This window comes from Pseudophryne corroboree, chromosome 1, assembly GCF_028390025.1.
Source record: "Pseudophryne corroboree isolate aPseCor3 chromosome 1, aPseCor3.hap2, whole genome shotgun sequence".
In the NCBI taxonomy this organism is placed as follows: Eukaryota; Metazoa; Chordata; class Amphibia; order Anura; family Myobatrachidae; genus Pseudophryne; species Pseudophryne corroboree.
This window is the reverse complement of record NC_086444.1, coordinates 79043438-79056644: the sequence shown is the minus strand read 5'-3', so window position 1 is coordinate 79056644 and position 13207 is coordinate 79043438. Positions and strand designations below refer to the sequence as shown.

The 13207-nt window shown below is 49.5% G+C and overlaps 1 protein-coding gene across 1 annotated transcript in view; it reads left to right on the top strand.

The window, feature by feature from the left end:
* Positions 1-13207, top strand: part of LOC135056112 (UDP-glucuronosyltransferase 3A1-like) — a 118487-nt gene that overhangs the window by 23956 nt on the left and 81324 nt on the right. The window contains exon 2 of the mRNA XM_063960884.1: positions 3758-3859. Coding sequence (XP_063816954.1) covers positions 3758-3859 — 102 coding nt within the window. The remainder of the gene's footprint in view (positions 1-3757; positions 3860-13207) is intronic.

Below are 13207 nucleotides of genomic sequence, written 5' to 3'. Positions count from 1 at the left end.
TGGGCATTTATGAGGCATGTATCTGCCGTCAGCTGCTAGCTATTGCACACAAAAACATGGGGCTACCCTTATGCCTGATGTGCCCTGTTCCTGCGTATAGGCTGTGAATGTGTACGCGATGGCTCCGGTGGGCGTCTCTTCTCATTTCTGGGTGGCACCTTCACTTGCTGATATCCGCAGCTGCAAAGCCAAGAAAACCGCACGTGCTCCTGTATTAGCGTACAGCTGTGAATCAAGCCTATGACTGTTCCCTCAGTTACGTCCCAACTTGCAACCGAGTAGGCGTACAGTAATTAGGCTGTAGTGGGGTGTGCTCACATCTGCAATGCTCAGTGCGGGCTGTGCTGCGTTGGACTTGGGGGTCATTCAGATCTGATAGCTGAGCTGCCTTTTTTTTGCTGTCCTGCAATCAGATAGTCGCTGCCTACAGGGGGAGTGTAAAAGCGCTGTGCAAGTGTGCGATCCTATGTGTTACAGAGCTGCGCAAAATCAGTTTGTGCAGTCTCTGCGCAGCCCAGGACTTGCTTATCCAGTGCGATAGAATCCTGCTGATCGGGCCCGGAGCTGACGTCAGACACCCTCCCTGAAAACGCTAGAGCCTGCCTGCGTTTTTCCGGACACTCCCTCTAAAAGGTCAGTTGTCACCCACAAACGGCCTCTTCCTGTCAATCTCCGTGCGAACGCCCGTGTGAATGGATCCTTCGCACCATCCCGTCGCTGACCGGCGATGCCCGTTGTAGCTGTCCAACCTGCTGGCGCATTGCGGTGCATACACTTGTGCAGTTCGGATCTGATCGCCCGCTGTGCGAAAACGCACAGCAGCGATCAGATATGAGTGACCCCCCAAAAAACATAAGTACGGGACAGAGTATCTAGTACAGGTATATGCTGGTGCAAGATGCATTGTTGTAGGGTGGTGCACTCAGGAGTGGGGATTCTGCGGAGGGGGGAAGGGTTGGAGGGAGTGAAGTGTCAGGAGTGGGGATTTTGTGGAGGGGGGAAGGGTTGGCGGGGAGTGAAGTGTCAGGAGTGGGGATTCTGTGGAGGGGGGAAGGGTTGGATGGAGTGAAGTGTCAGGAGTGGGGATTCTGCGGAGGGGGGAAAGGTTGGGGGGAGTGAAGTGTCAGGAGTGGGGATTCTGTGGAGGGGGAAGGGTTGGAGGGAGTGAAGTGTCAGGAGTGGGGATTCTGTGGAGGGGGGAAGGGTTGGAGGGAGTGAAGTGTCAGGAGTGGGGATTCTGTGGAGGGGGGAAGGGTTGGAGGGAGTGAAGTGTCAGGAGTGGGGATTCTGTGGAGGGGGGAAGGATTGGAGGGAGTGAAGTGTCAGGAGTGGGGATTCTGTGGAGGGGGGAAGGGTTGGAGGGAGTGAAGTGTCAGGAGTGGGGATTCTGTGGAGGGGGGAAGGATTGGAGGGAGTGAAGTGTCAGTAGTGGGGATTCTGCGGAGGGGGGAAGGGTTGGAGGGAGTGAAGTGTCAGGAGTGGGGATTCTGTGGAGGGGGGAAGGGTTGGAGGGAGTAAAGTGTCAGGAGTGGGGATTCTGTGGAGGGGGGAAGGGTTGGAGGGAGTGAAGTGTCAGGAGTGGGGATTCTGTGGAGGGGGAAAGGGTTGGAGAAAGTGAAGTGTGACATGTTGTTACTTTTATCTTCCAATGTTACTTTGTTCACCTTTAAAACATTGTATAATTTTTGCTTGTAGGGAACACCTTGTTCTTACACTGTAAAGTGTTCAAAGGGCCTAACTAATGTTTGCATGCAAATGCAATAACAGTTGCCATCGCAAATTTATTCGCAATTGCGTACACATTTGCAGCCATATGTAAATACATTGGGGCTAAGGGTAGATCTATGGCTATGCAGATTGGGTACAGCAGAAGCTATTACGAGCTCGCAGTTGACACGCGACCCGACAATGGCCATGACACATCTGCGTTTTGCCAACCACCTCCTGTAAACTCCCAGTTGACACCTCCAAATAGTCATTTCCTATCAATCACTTTCCAAGGTAATGTCATTGCGAACGAGATTGCAGTGGCACCTTCGCGCATGCGCATTGTGATCGTGGCACATGCGTAGTCTGCCGATAACTTCCCCATTGAGTGATAATCGTCCATTGCGTGCAAACATGAATTAGGCGCTAAATGGAATGAAGTGTTAGTAATGAGAGCAATGGGGAGAGTTAGAGGGCCGCCTAATGAAGAAGTTATGTTTTCTCTCTCAGCTAGATGCTGGCATGTTGCGGGCATCAAAGATGCAGGTGTACTGACACAGGTGGCCGTGTTCAGACGGTGAAATTGCACCTAGCATACAGTAGGTGCAATATTCGTGCGCATAATGCCAGAGTATACTGCACCACCAGTGGGGGCCCGATCACAGCCTGCACACGGAACTCCGCCTCTCTTAAAGTGCCTCTGGGGACGTGGCTACACTGCCCACGATTAGGCCATGTCTTTGAAGAGTACATGGGCCCGGGCCAGCTCTCTGCTGCACTGCTGGGTTGGGTACGCTGCAGGATTATTGAGTGCTGAAATCACTGTTAGTAATGTTTTGTATTATGCAACTGTGGCCCTTCTTCAGCTTTTGTTAGCAAACCAAAAAAGCACTCTAATTAGGGTAACCGCGTCATCCCTTTAATTCTGGACACATATTAATTACAAAGGTTCTGTGGCTGATTAAAACCAGGTGAAATGGAGTCTTGACGTCAGCCAGCCACCGAACCTGTGTAATTAATATGTGTCTAGAATTAAAGGGATGAGTTGGTAAACCTAACTCTAATGGTCAAAACCATGTGCACTGCAGGTGGGGCAGATGTAACATGTGCAGAGAGAGTTAGATTTGGGTGGGGTGTGTTCAAACTGAAATCTAAATTGCAGTGTAAAAATAAAGCAGCCAGTATTTGCCCTGCACAGAAACAATATAACCCACCCAAATCTAACTCTCTCTGCACATGTTACACCTGCCTCACCTGCAGCGCAGCATGGTTTTGCCCATTAGTGTGCTTTTTTGGTTTGCAAATGAACCTGAATAACCCCCTGTATGTACTTATGGCGGCATACTTGCCTACCTGACCCTCTCCATGAGGGAGAAAATGCTCTGTTCCTGGTCTTTCCTGGTAATGTATGATTGCCATCACCTGTGGTGAGCTAGTTCATTGATAAGAAAGGTATTTCACCACAGGTGATGGCAATCATACATTACCAGGAAAGTCCAGGAACAGAGCATTTTCTCCCCCATGGAGAGGGTCAGGTAGGCAAGTATAACTTATGCTATGGTTACCTATTGCGTATTATACTTATGTTATGTTACTGTTATTTTGCAATGATTTTATGTTTATTCCCTTGTGCAGTGGACTCTTAGTGGTACCTTATAAGTAACAGGTAATAGCAATCACTAACTGTACAGACCGAGCACAATTCCAGCAAATGCCACTTTCATCATTTGGGAAAATGTCCACAAGTACCACCAATCATTTGGCCAGGGCAAACACTACCTTCTCTTTCATGTCATTATACTGATTCCATTATACTGATCTTCTGTAAGTTATTATACTAGCGCTCATGGTGACCATTTCTGATTGGCTGAAAGCTCTTCTCAAGCCAGTTGAACCCAGTCTCTGCGCACCGCGTGTTGTTAGTACACTGATCCGTTTCCTGATATGCTCACCTGGCACCACTCACAACTCGCTCTACTTTTGGTATAAATGCCACAACAACATATATTTGGAATAAGCAGAACTTACCTCTGGTGGTTTTTGTTTTAAGGTGGAAGTCATTATCTCCTGATGGATGAAATCTCCCGAATTCTTCACAGTAATGGCCATGAAGTGCGAATGTTCCACAAGTTCTGGCAGGGGATGCTCCCAGGTCTGTATCTTAATACCACACCAACATGACATTCTGTTACTGCCCTCATGAGATCCTTTAGATGTATTGTTGTGCGAACTGAGGGGAATTTATTCCACTTTTGCTCCTATCACTGCTGCCAGGTTATAAAATAGTTCACAAAGTCCAAAATATATTCTTTGTTCTGTTTAATGAACTAAAAAAAAATCACAATGGACTGGATTCCGAATTGCATGCTTCTGTTATCACTATTATAGGATAATGCGACATTCGTTGCAAATCTGTGCGTCTGAAAGTGCGAGCCCATCCCGCCCACTGGTCTAGCATCCGTAGATACTGTTGTCAACATTAGTGTCACCAGTTTCCCCAGCTCCATGCTTGGAGAGTAAGCTCTGTGTGAAGCAGGCCGCCCTTACCCGTATACAATAATGGCAGTGTGATGTACATACACAACCATGACACTCTCATCATATAGCCACTCTGTGTGTGTTGCTTCCTAGGAACGCTTACTTCCCTCTGCTCTCTGTTCACACAAGATGCGGCACACACGCAGGGGTGTAACTAGGGGTGTGCGAGCGGCGCCTCCTCACAGACGGCCTGATTTATGTGTGAACGCACATGCCTACGCAGCTGCGATTTTTCAGGTTACGGACCTGCTGCCCATTGCAAGCGCTGCTGCTGCTGCCTAGAAAAGAATATAGATGCCCACCGGAGCCATTGCAAAGTCACTGCATGCACATACGCAGTAACGCAGCATCTAGGCAGTAATGATGAACATCGACTCCCCAAGTGAATCTATGGTCATACAGATTGACTGCGGCAGTAGCAACACTGACGCCATGTTTCTTTATGACATGATCACAGTTGAAGGCAGATACACGCCCCTAAAAACGGCAGTGACACGCCTGTTTTTGTCCTTGCCACTCTGTTACCTCCCCCAAACGGTCCCTTCCTGTCAATCACTCTGCATTTAAATACTCAGTACAAAAGGTACCTTGGTGCATGCGCACTGCGATTGTGGCGCATATGCAGTCTGCAATCAGGGCGGGACTGGAGTACCAGGTCCAGACAAGAGAGTGGGCCCGTCCCTGGCGGAACTAGTGGCGGTGCATCTGGTGCATTGCACCACTGCCCGTCGCAATGAATAAGCCTGCAGCCTCCGCCACTATAATGACTGACAGCGGGGCGTAGCAAACAAGGGATGTGATCAGGCAGCCGGAACTACAACTCCCAGCATGCAACATGTGAAGGAACTGCTATGCAATGTCTGCCCTGAAGTTCTAGTGTTGATGTCAGTATGATCTGAAGCTGCCGTTCTGGACTGGTGAGATGGGGACATAGCGGGGTTCTGAGTCTTAGCAAATGCACAATAATCAGAGTGACTTAACTAGCACAGGTAATATGCCTCTGCCTGTCACCCACTGCCTCTGCCCGTCACCCTCTGCCTCTCCCCGTGACCTTTTGCCTATCACCCGCTGCCTCTCTCTTTCACCATCACTCTGCCCGTCATCCAATGCCTTGCCCAGTCACCTAAATGTGTGTGTGTATGTATGTGTGTGTGTGTGGTGGGGGGTGTGGCTGCCTATTTGGTCTGTCCCGGGCCCCACAGTTTCTCAGGGCAGCCCTGTCTACAATACCCACTCAGTTGTACACAAACATGAATTAGGCCTAGAGCTGTGTGGACGACACGGTCACCACCCAATGGCGCTTGCTTCTGGTTAGCGGAATCCCCGGAATAGCACCCTCACTGCAGCAATGCCTCCCGGAGCAGCACGCTGCAGTTTTTACAGTCTCCCAGTGCATCCATAGGATGCTCTGGGCAGTGCTGCTCATCCCAGTACTTGGCGGCACCGCCCCCCTCTGCACAACTTCATGACATCATGCGCTTAGGGGGCATTTGGCGACATAGAGCCCTTTTATGGCACTGCACATACGCTCCTAGTTGCGACTTTGGACACTTTGCGCGGCGCATGCGCACACTGCATTTTTTTTCGATTGAAATACATGCATGGACGGCTCCAAAGCGGGAGATGTGTCCGTTTTCACTGATGTGTTGCCTCAGGCCCATGAAATTAGATTATTGTAGCTTTTTTTTGCAATTACCTTAAATAGCCCAAACTGTTCACTACAGTACTAGGTACACATCTTACCACAGCCTTACCCAACACAAAGGGGTCGATTCTATTCGGCAACTTAAGAATAGCGTCGGGAATTAGCTCCCGACGCTATTCAATTCAGCTCCAGTTAAGTCGGCGATGTCCCGTTCTCGCCGACTTAACAGGTAGTTTTGTCAGGAGAACGGGCATTCTCCGACTTAACTACCCGCGGCGATGCTGATTCCCGACAGAATCAGCCTCGCGCCGGCCGCGAGGCAGCACTTTTGTCGGGTTTCTTCTCTCATCCCCCGGGGATGAGAGAAGAATTCCCAACAATTGCGGGTCACTAGCAGCTGAATTGAATAGCGTCGGGAGCTAATTCCCGGTGCTATTCTTAAGTTGCCGAATAGAATCGACCCCTTAGTCTGTGTTATTGCCTAGGGGGGTAATTCAGAGTTGATCGCAGCAGCAAATTTGTTAGCAGTTGGGCAAAACCACGTGCACTGCAGGGGGGCAGATGTAACATGTGCAGAGAGAGTTAGATTTGGGTGGGGTATATTGTTTCTGTGCAGGGTAAATACTGGCTGTTTTATTTTTACACTGCAATTTAGATTTCAGTTTGAACACACCCCACCGTAATCTAACTCTCTCTGCACATGTTATATCTCCCCCCCCCCCCCCCCTGCAGTGCACATGGTTTTGACCATCTGCTAACAAATTTGCTGCTGCGATCAACTCTGAATTAGGCCCCATAAATCGTATCCTGAACTAAACTACATACTACAGGTTGAGTATCCCTTATCCAAAATGCTTGGGACCAGAGGTATTTTGGATATCGGATCTTTCCGTATTTTGGAATAATTGCATACCATAATGAGAGATCATGGTGATGGGACCTAAATCTAAGCACAGAATGCATTTATGTTACATATACACCTTATACACACAGCCTGAAGGTTATTTTAGCCAATATGTTTAATAACTTTGTGCATTAAACAAAGTGTGTGTACATTCACACAATTCATTTATGTTTCATATACACCTTATACACACAGCCTGAAGGTCATTTAATACAATATTTTTAATAACTTTGTGTATTAAACAAAGTTTGTGTACATTGAGCCATCAAAAAACAAAGGTTTTACTATCTCACTCAAAAAAGTCCGTATTTCGGAATATTTGGATATGGGATACTCAACCTGTACTTGGTTCTTAAAAAAAAAAATGACACAACAGCTCTGTTATCAGACTTGCAGTGATTCTTCTTCTTTAATATCTGCCTAACCATTAGGACACATTGAGGCTCAGTAGAGGTGGACGCATTCCTGCTCTAGACCAGGGATGGGGAACCTTTCGGCCCTCCAACTGTGGTTGAACTACACATCCCTGCATGCCCTGCAACACTTTTAGCATGGCCAAATAGCAAAACTGTAGCAAGGCATGCTGGTATGTGTAGTTCAACAACAGCTGGAGGGGCCGAAGGTTCCCCATCCCTGCTCTAGACATACTGTACATAGGAAAAGAGGCACATGGGAAAAAGCATGTTTACATGCATATGTCATGATGCAGCCAGCTCAATTTAGTAACATTTGCATACAGAAGGCATACCTCCCAATTTAGCAGATTGCTGAAGTGTGACTCTTCGTGCACCATAAAGGGGGGCGGAGCCTCACTGAAGCCCCCCCGCAGCGTCACTGTGGCTGCTGCCCCCAGGAGCCCTTCGACACTGTCAATAGATGTCGCACACATGCGTACATCATCTATTCTTATGATAAGGGGGGTCATTCCGAGTTGTTCGCTCGTTGCCGATTTTCGCTATGCTGCGATTTGTTGCTAAATGCGTGGTACGCAGAGCGCATGCGCTAAGTTATTTAACTAAAAACTTAGTAGATTTGCTGGTGTTCGTGCGACGCTTTTCAGTCGCACTGCTGATCGGTGAATGATTGACAGGAAAGGGTCGTTTCTGGGTGGTAACTGAGCGTTTTCCGGGAGTGTGCCAAAAAACGCAGGCGAGTGGCTGGCCGAACGCAGGGCGTGTTTGTGACGTCAAACCAGGAACTAAACGTACTGAGCTGATCGCAATCTAGGAGTAGGTCTGGAGCTACTCAGAAACTGCAAGGAATTATTTAGTAGCAGTTCTGCTAATCTTTCGTTCGCTATTCTGCTAAGCTAAGATACTCTCCCAGAGGGCGGCGGCCTAGCGTGTGCAATGCTGCTAAAAGCAGCTAGCGAGCGAACAACTCAGAATGACCACCAAGGTGTAATAACTGTTGTGGAGGTGGTAATGGGGAGTGGCAGCATAAAATCCAGGCTTGTCACAATTTATTTGAGGATGTATATATACAGTACGGTGCAATAGTTTTAGGCAGGAGTGGGAAAAAATGCTGCTAAGTAAGAATGCTTTCAAAAATAGAAACATATCTCCCAACTGTCCCGAATCCAGCAGCACAGTCCCGCTATTCGGGTGTCCCGCTGTCCCTCCCGCATGCAGCAGTGTCCCGTGGGCAGGGGTGAAGGTTAGTTGGGGAGGATTTGATCAGCGCTGGACACGCCCCCAAAATGCCGGACTACGGGTCAGTGCCGCGAGGTCATGCCCATTTCACCTGAGACCATGCCCCTTTTCCAGATTGCGCGAGCGTCCCAACTCCCTAAGCATAAAAGTTGGGAGGTATGTAGAAGTGTGAATAGTTTATTCTCATCAATTAATAAAAAAAATGCAGTGAATGAACAGACCACCCTTTGCTTTCAAAACGGCATCAGTTCTTCTAAGTACACTTGCACAAAGGAACTTGGCAGAGAGATTGTTCCAAACATCTTGGAGAACTAACCACAGATCTTCTGTTGATGTAGGATTGCTCAGATCCTTATATCTCTTCATGTAATCCCAGACAGACTGGATGATATTGAGATCAGGGCTCTGTGGGGGCCATATCATCACTTCCAGGACTCCTTGTTCTTCTTTATGCTTTGCATATGGTTAATTGATAGAAATAAACTACTGAGCATTCTTACTTTGCAGCATTTTTCCACACCTGTCTAAAACTTTTGCACAGTAGGGTGTGTGTGTGTGTGTGTGTGTGTGTGTGTGTGTGTGTGTGTGTGTGTGTGTGTGTGTGTGTGTGTGTGTGTGTGTGTGTGTGTGTGTGTGTGTGTGTGTGTGTATATATATATATGTACATATACTACTGCTCTCTCCCGGTGTAACCCAAGCGCAGGGGTGTATCTACCTATTGGCCAGGATGGCACTCACCAGGGGCGCCAGGCAAGGAGGGGGCGCCGCCTAGCTGTGCCACCCGCAGCCAATGGATAGAAAAGCAGTACTGTCAGACTGTACCTGGTGAGAGTCTGTTACTGCTGGAGTGGTGCTGGTGTCCGTCAGCACCGCACTGCAGCAGTGATCAGACTAGTGTCCGTCAGCACCACACTGCAGTAGTGATCAGACTAGTGTCCGGCAGCACCGCACTGCACTAGTGATCAGACTAGTGTCCGGCAGCACCGCACTTGTACTCAGACTCAAAATAAACTACAGCTCCCAGCAGTCCTTGTTGCTGGGAGCTCCCGGCAGCAAGGGCTGCTGGGAACTGTAGTTTATTGTGAGTCTGATTACAAGTGCGGTGCTGCCTGACACTAGTCTGATCACTAGTGCAGTCAGTGGTGTAACTACTGCCCCCGCAGTCCTCGCGGTGGCTTGGGGGCGAGGGGCTGCGGGGGCGCCACTGACTTTGCACAGATTGACATGCGGACGAGCGTCTGCATGTCAATCTGCGGTCTCCTTACCTCCGCTGCTGTATGGAGGGACACGGAGCGCACCTCTCCTGTGTCCCTCCCTGGCTCTCCCCCGGCCATTCTAATAAAGGAAGTGCCGTTCGTGAGCTCTGATTGGCTCACGAACCGGCACTTCCTTTATTAGACCGGCAGGAGAGCCAGGAGGGACACAGGAGAGGCGCGCTGTGCGCTCCGTGTCCCTCCAACACAAAGGAGCGGGGGGTGGGAGCAGGCACTGTGGGGGAATATCTGGCACTGGGGGCATATACCTGGCACTGTGGGGGAATATCTGGCACTGGGGGCATATACCTGGCACTGTGGGGGAATATCTGGCACTGGGGGCATATACCTGGCACTGTGGGGGAAGATCTGGCGCTGGGGGCATATACCTGGCACTGTGGGGGAATATTTGGCACTGGGGGGAGCAGGCACTGAGGGGGCATATGTGGCACTGTGGGGGAATATCTGGCACTGGGGGCATATACCTGGCACTGTGGGGGAATATCTGGCACTGGGGGCATATACCTGGCACTGTGGGGGAATATCTGGCACTGGGGGGAGCAGGCACTGAGGGGGCATATGTGGCACTGTGGGGGAATATCTGGCACTGGGGGCATATACCTGGCACCGTGGGGGAATATCTGGCACTGGGGGCATATGTGGCACTGGGAGAATGGCCCTAGCAACAAGCACTACCCCCTAGCAACGAGCATGACACCCAGTGCATGAAACCCCTGGCAACAAGCATGACACCCAGTGCATGAAACCCCTGGCAACGAGCATGACACCCAGTGCATGAAACCCCTGGCAACGAGCATGACACCCTGAGCATGAAAACCCCTGGCACCGTGCATGGAACCAAGAGCATGAAACCGCTGGCAACGAGCATGACACCCAGTGCATGAAACCCCTGGCAACGAGCATGACACCCTGAGCATGAAAACCCCTGGCACCGTGCATGGAGCCAAGAGCATGAAACCCCTGGCAACGAGCAGGTAATTTAAAAGTAATTAGAAACCTTACTGTAGAACTTAATGTGTAATGGGCATTACGGTGTGTGGCATAATGTATCACGGACATTGCGGTGTGTGTCATAATGTGTCAGGCATTACGGTGTGTTGTATACTATATCACGGGCATTGTGGTATGTGGTATAATGTCTCAGGATCATTGTGGTGTGTGTCATACTGTGTCACAGACATTGTATATACTATAATGTATCAGGGGCATTGCAGTGTGTAGCATAATGTATAACGGGCATTGCGATTCCTGTCATAATGTGTCACAGGCATTACGGTGTGTGGCATAATGTGTCGGGGGCATTATGGTGTGTGCATATTGTGTCATGTGCATTATTGTGTGTGGCATAATGGCTAAGGCCATTGCAGTATGTGGAATAATGTATACTGGGCATTACTATAAGGAGGAAAAATGACAAATAATGTAAGGGGCATGAATAAGGATTATTTTTCTTTCCTGTGGTGGCTAACGTCTGGGTGTGCAGGTTGCAAAACTGGGGTATAAGGTAGTCTTTTCCTGCAATGCCACGCCCCTTTATGTGAAGACACGCCCATTTCAACGAAGCCACACACCCTTTTTGGCTACGGCGTGCGCATATTTGTCCCTTTACTAGTGCCAATTATGGGGGTTATGGGGGGGGGGGGGGCGCCGAAGGATTTTTTGGCTTGGGGGAGAAAAATTTCTAGTTACGCCACTGAGTGCAGTGCGGTGCTGACGGACATTGGCGCTGCGCCGGCAGTAACAGACTCTCACCAGGTACGCAGCAATTGTTATATAGCACAGTGCTATAGATCTATTTGTTGTTGAAGATAATAAAAAAGTGTCAGTGTTTGGGAGAAGGGACTGTAGTACATGGAAAATAACACGATTTTCATGCATGTTAGATGTAAGTAAGTAGTAAGTAAGAGAAAACTTTAACTTCTTGAGTGTAATAAAGAAAATACAAATCTTACCTATTTCAAGGCCAGGTACAAGGAAATGTATATCAGTTAAATGTATAATTGATCATTTTATCTTGGGAGTGATGGCACCCTGATGTTTTATCTAACAGGAAGCACTTCTACCATCCAACTAATGGTGTTTGGTTAATGGCTGGGTCCTCTCACCGTATCTCATTAGCATTTTATTCGGGATGCAGTCAAGATGCCGGCGTTTGGCATCCCGGCGGTCGGAAAGCTGACGCCAGCATCCCGAAACTGCTCGGAATGCTGATGCTGGCATCCCAACAATAATAGCGATGCAGAATACCAAAATCCGGATCGAGTTGGTGCCAAAGTCTCCACTGACAAGCCACGTAAGAGGGTTAGGGTTAGGCTGCAGGGAGGGAGATTAGGAAGGGTGGGTTAGGGTTAGGCACCACTGAAGAGGCTTTTTTTGGGGGGGTGGGGGGGCGGGTTAAGGTTAGGCTGTGGGAAAGGTGGTTTAGGTGGGAGGGATGGTGTAACGTGAATACGAGACACTACTGTGCAGTGTGATGTGAATGAGGGACACTACTGTGTGGCATAATTTGAATTGGAAGTACTATTGTGTCCACGCCCATCCCCCACAAGACCATGCCCAATTTCCAATGCTCACACCTTATTCCAAATGTGTGTAGGTGTGTGTGTGTGTGTGTGTGTGTGTGTGTGTGTGTGTGTGGTTGGGGGGGCACCAGGCCCTTGTTTTGCCAGGGGCGCTCGGACCCCTAGATACACCCCTGCCCAAGCGCATATACTACTGTTCTCTCCCGGTGTAACCCATGCACATATACTACTGCTCTCTCCTGGTGTAACCCAGGCGCATATACTACTGTTCTCTCCCGGCGTAACCCATGCACATACACTACTGTTCTCTCCCGGCGTAACCCAGGCGCATAAACTACTGTTCTCTCCCGGCGTAACCCATGCACATACACTACTGTTCTCTCCCGGCGTAACCCAGGCGCATAAACTACTGTTCTCTCCTGGCGTAACCCAGGCGCATATACTACTGTTCTCTCCTGGTGTAACCCAGGCACATATACTACTGTTCTCTACTGATGTAACCCAGGCGCATAAACTACTGCTCTCTCCTGGCGTAACCCAGGCACATATACTACTGCTCTCTCCTGGTGTAACCCAGGCGCATATACTACTGTTCTCTCCTGGTGTAACCCAGGCACATATACTACTGTTCTCTCCTGGTGTGCAGACGTATGTGCAGGAGCTCCTGTGCTCTAGAGCCTAGCAGTGCAGCAGAGTGAGAGTGCCCGCCCCCCTGCAGGATTCCTGGGCAGGAGTTGCTGCTCTTAGCAGGGGGAGAGTGGAAGTTTCAGCAGGTGGAAGGCCTGGGCCTGGGGCTGCTGCCTTTGGGTCCCAGAGGTATGAAGAAGGGGCAGGCATCCCTCACGCCACCCCCTTCCCCAGCTATAGGGGTTGGGGGACAGGAAGGGACGGTGGAATCAGCCAGCCAGCCACGGATTACAAGGAGTACCAGCAGTGTTGCCGGAGCCCCTGTGAAGCAGCAGGGA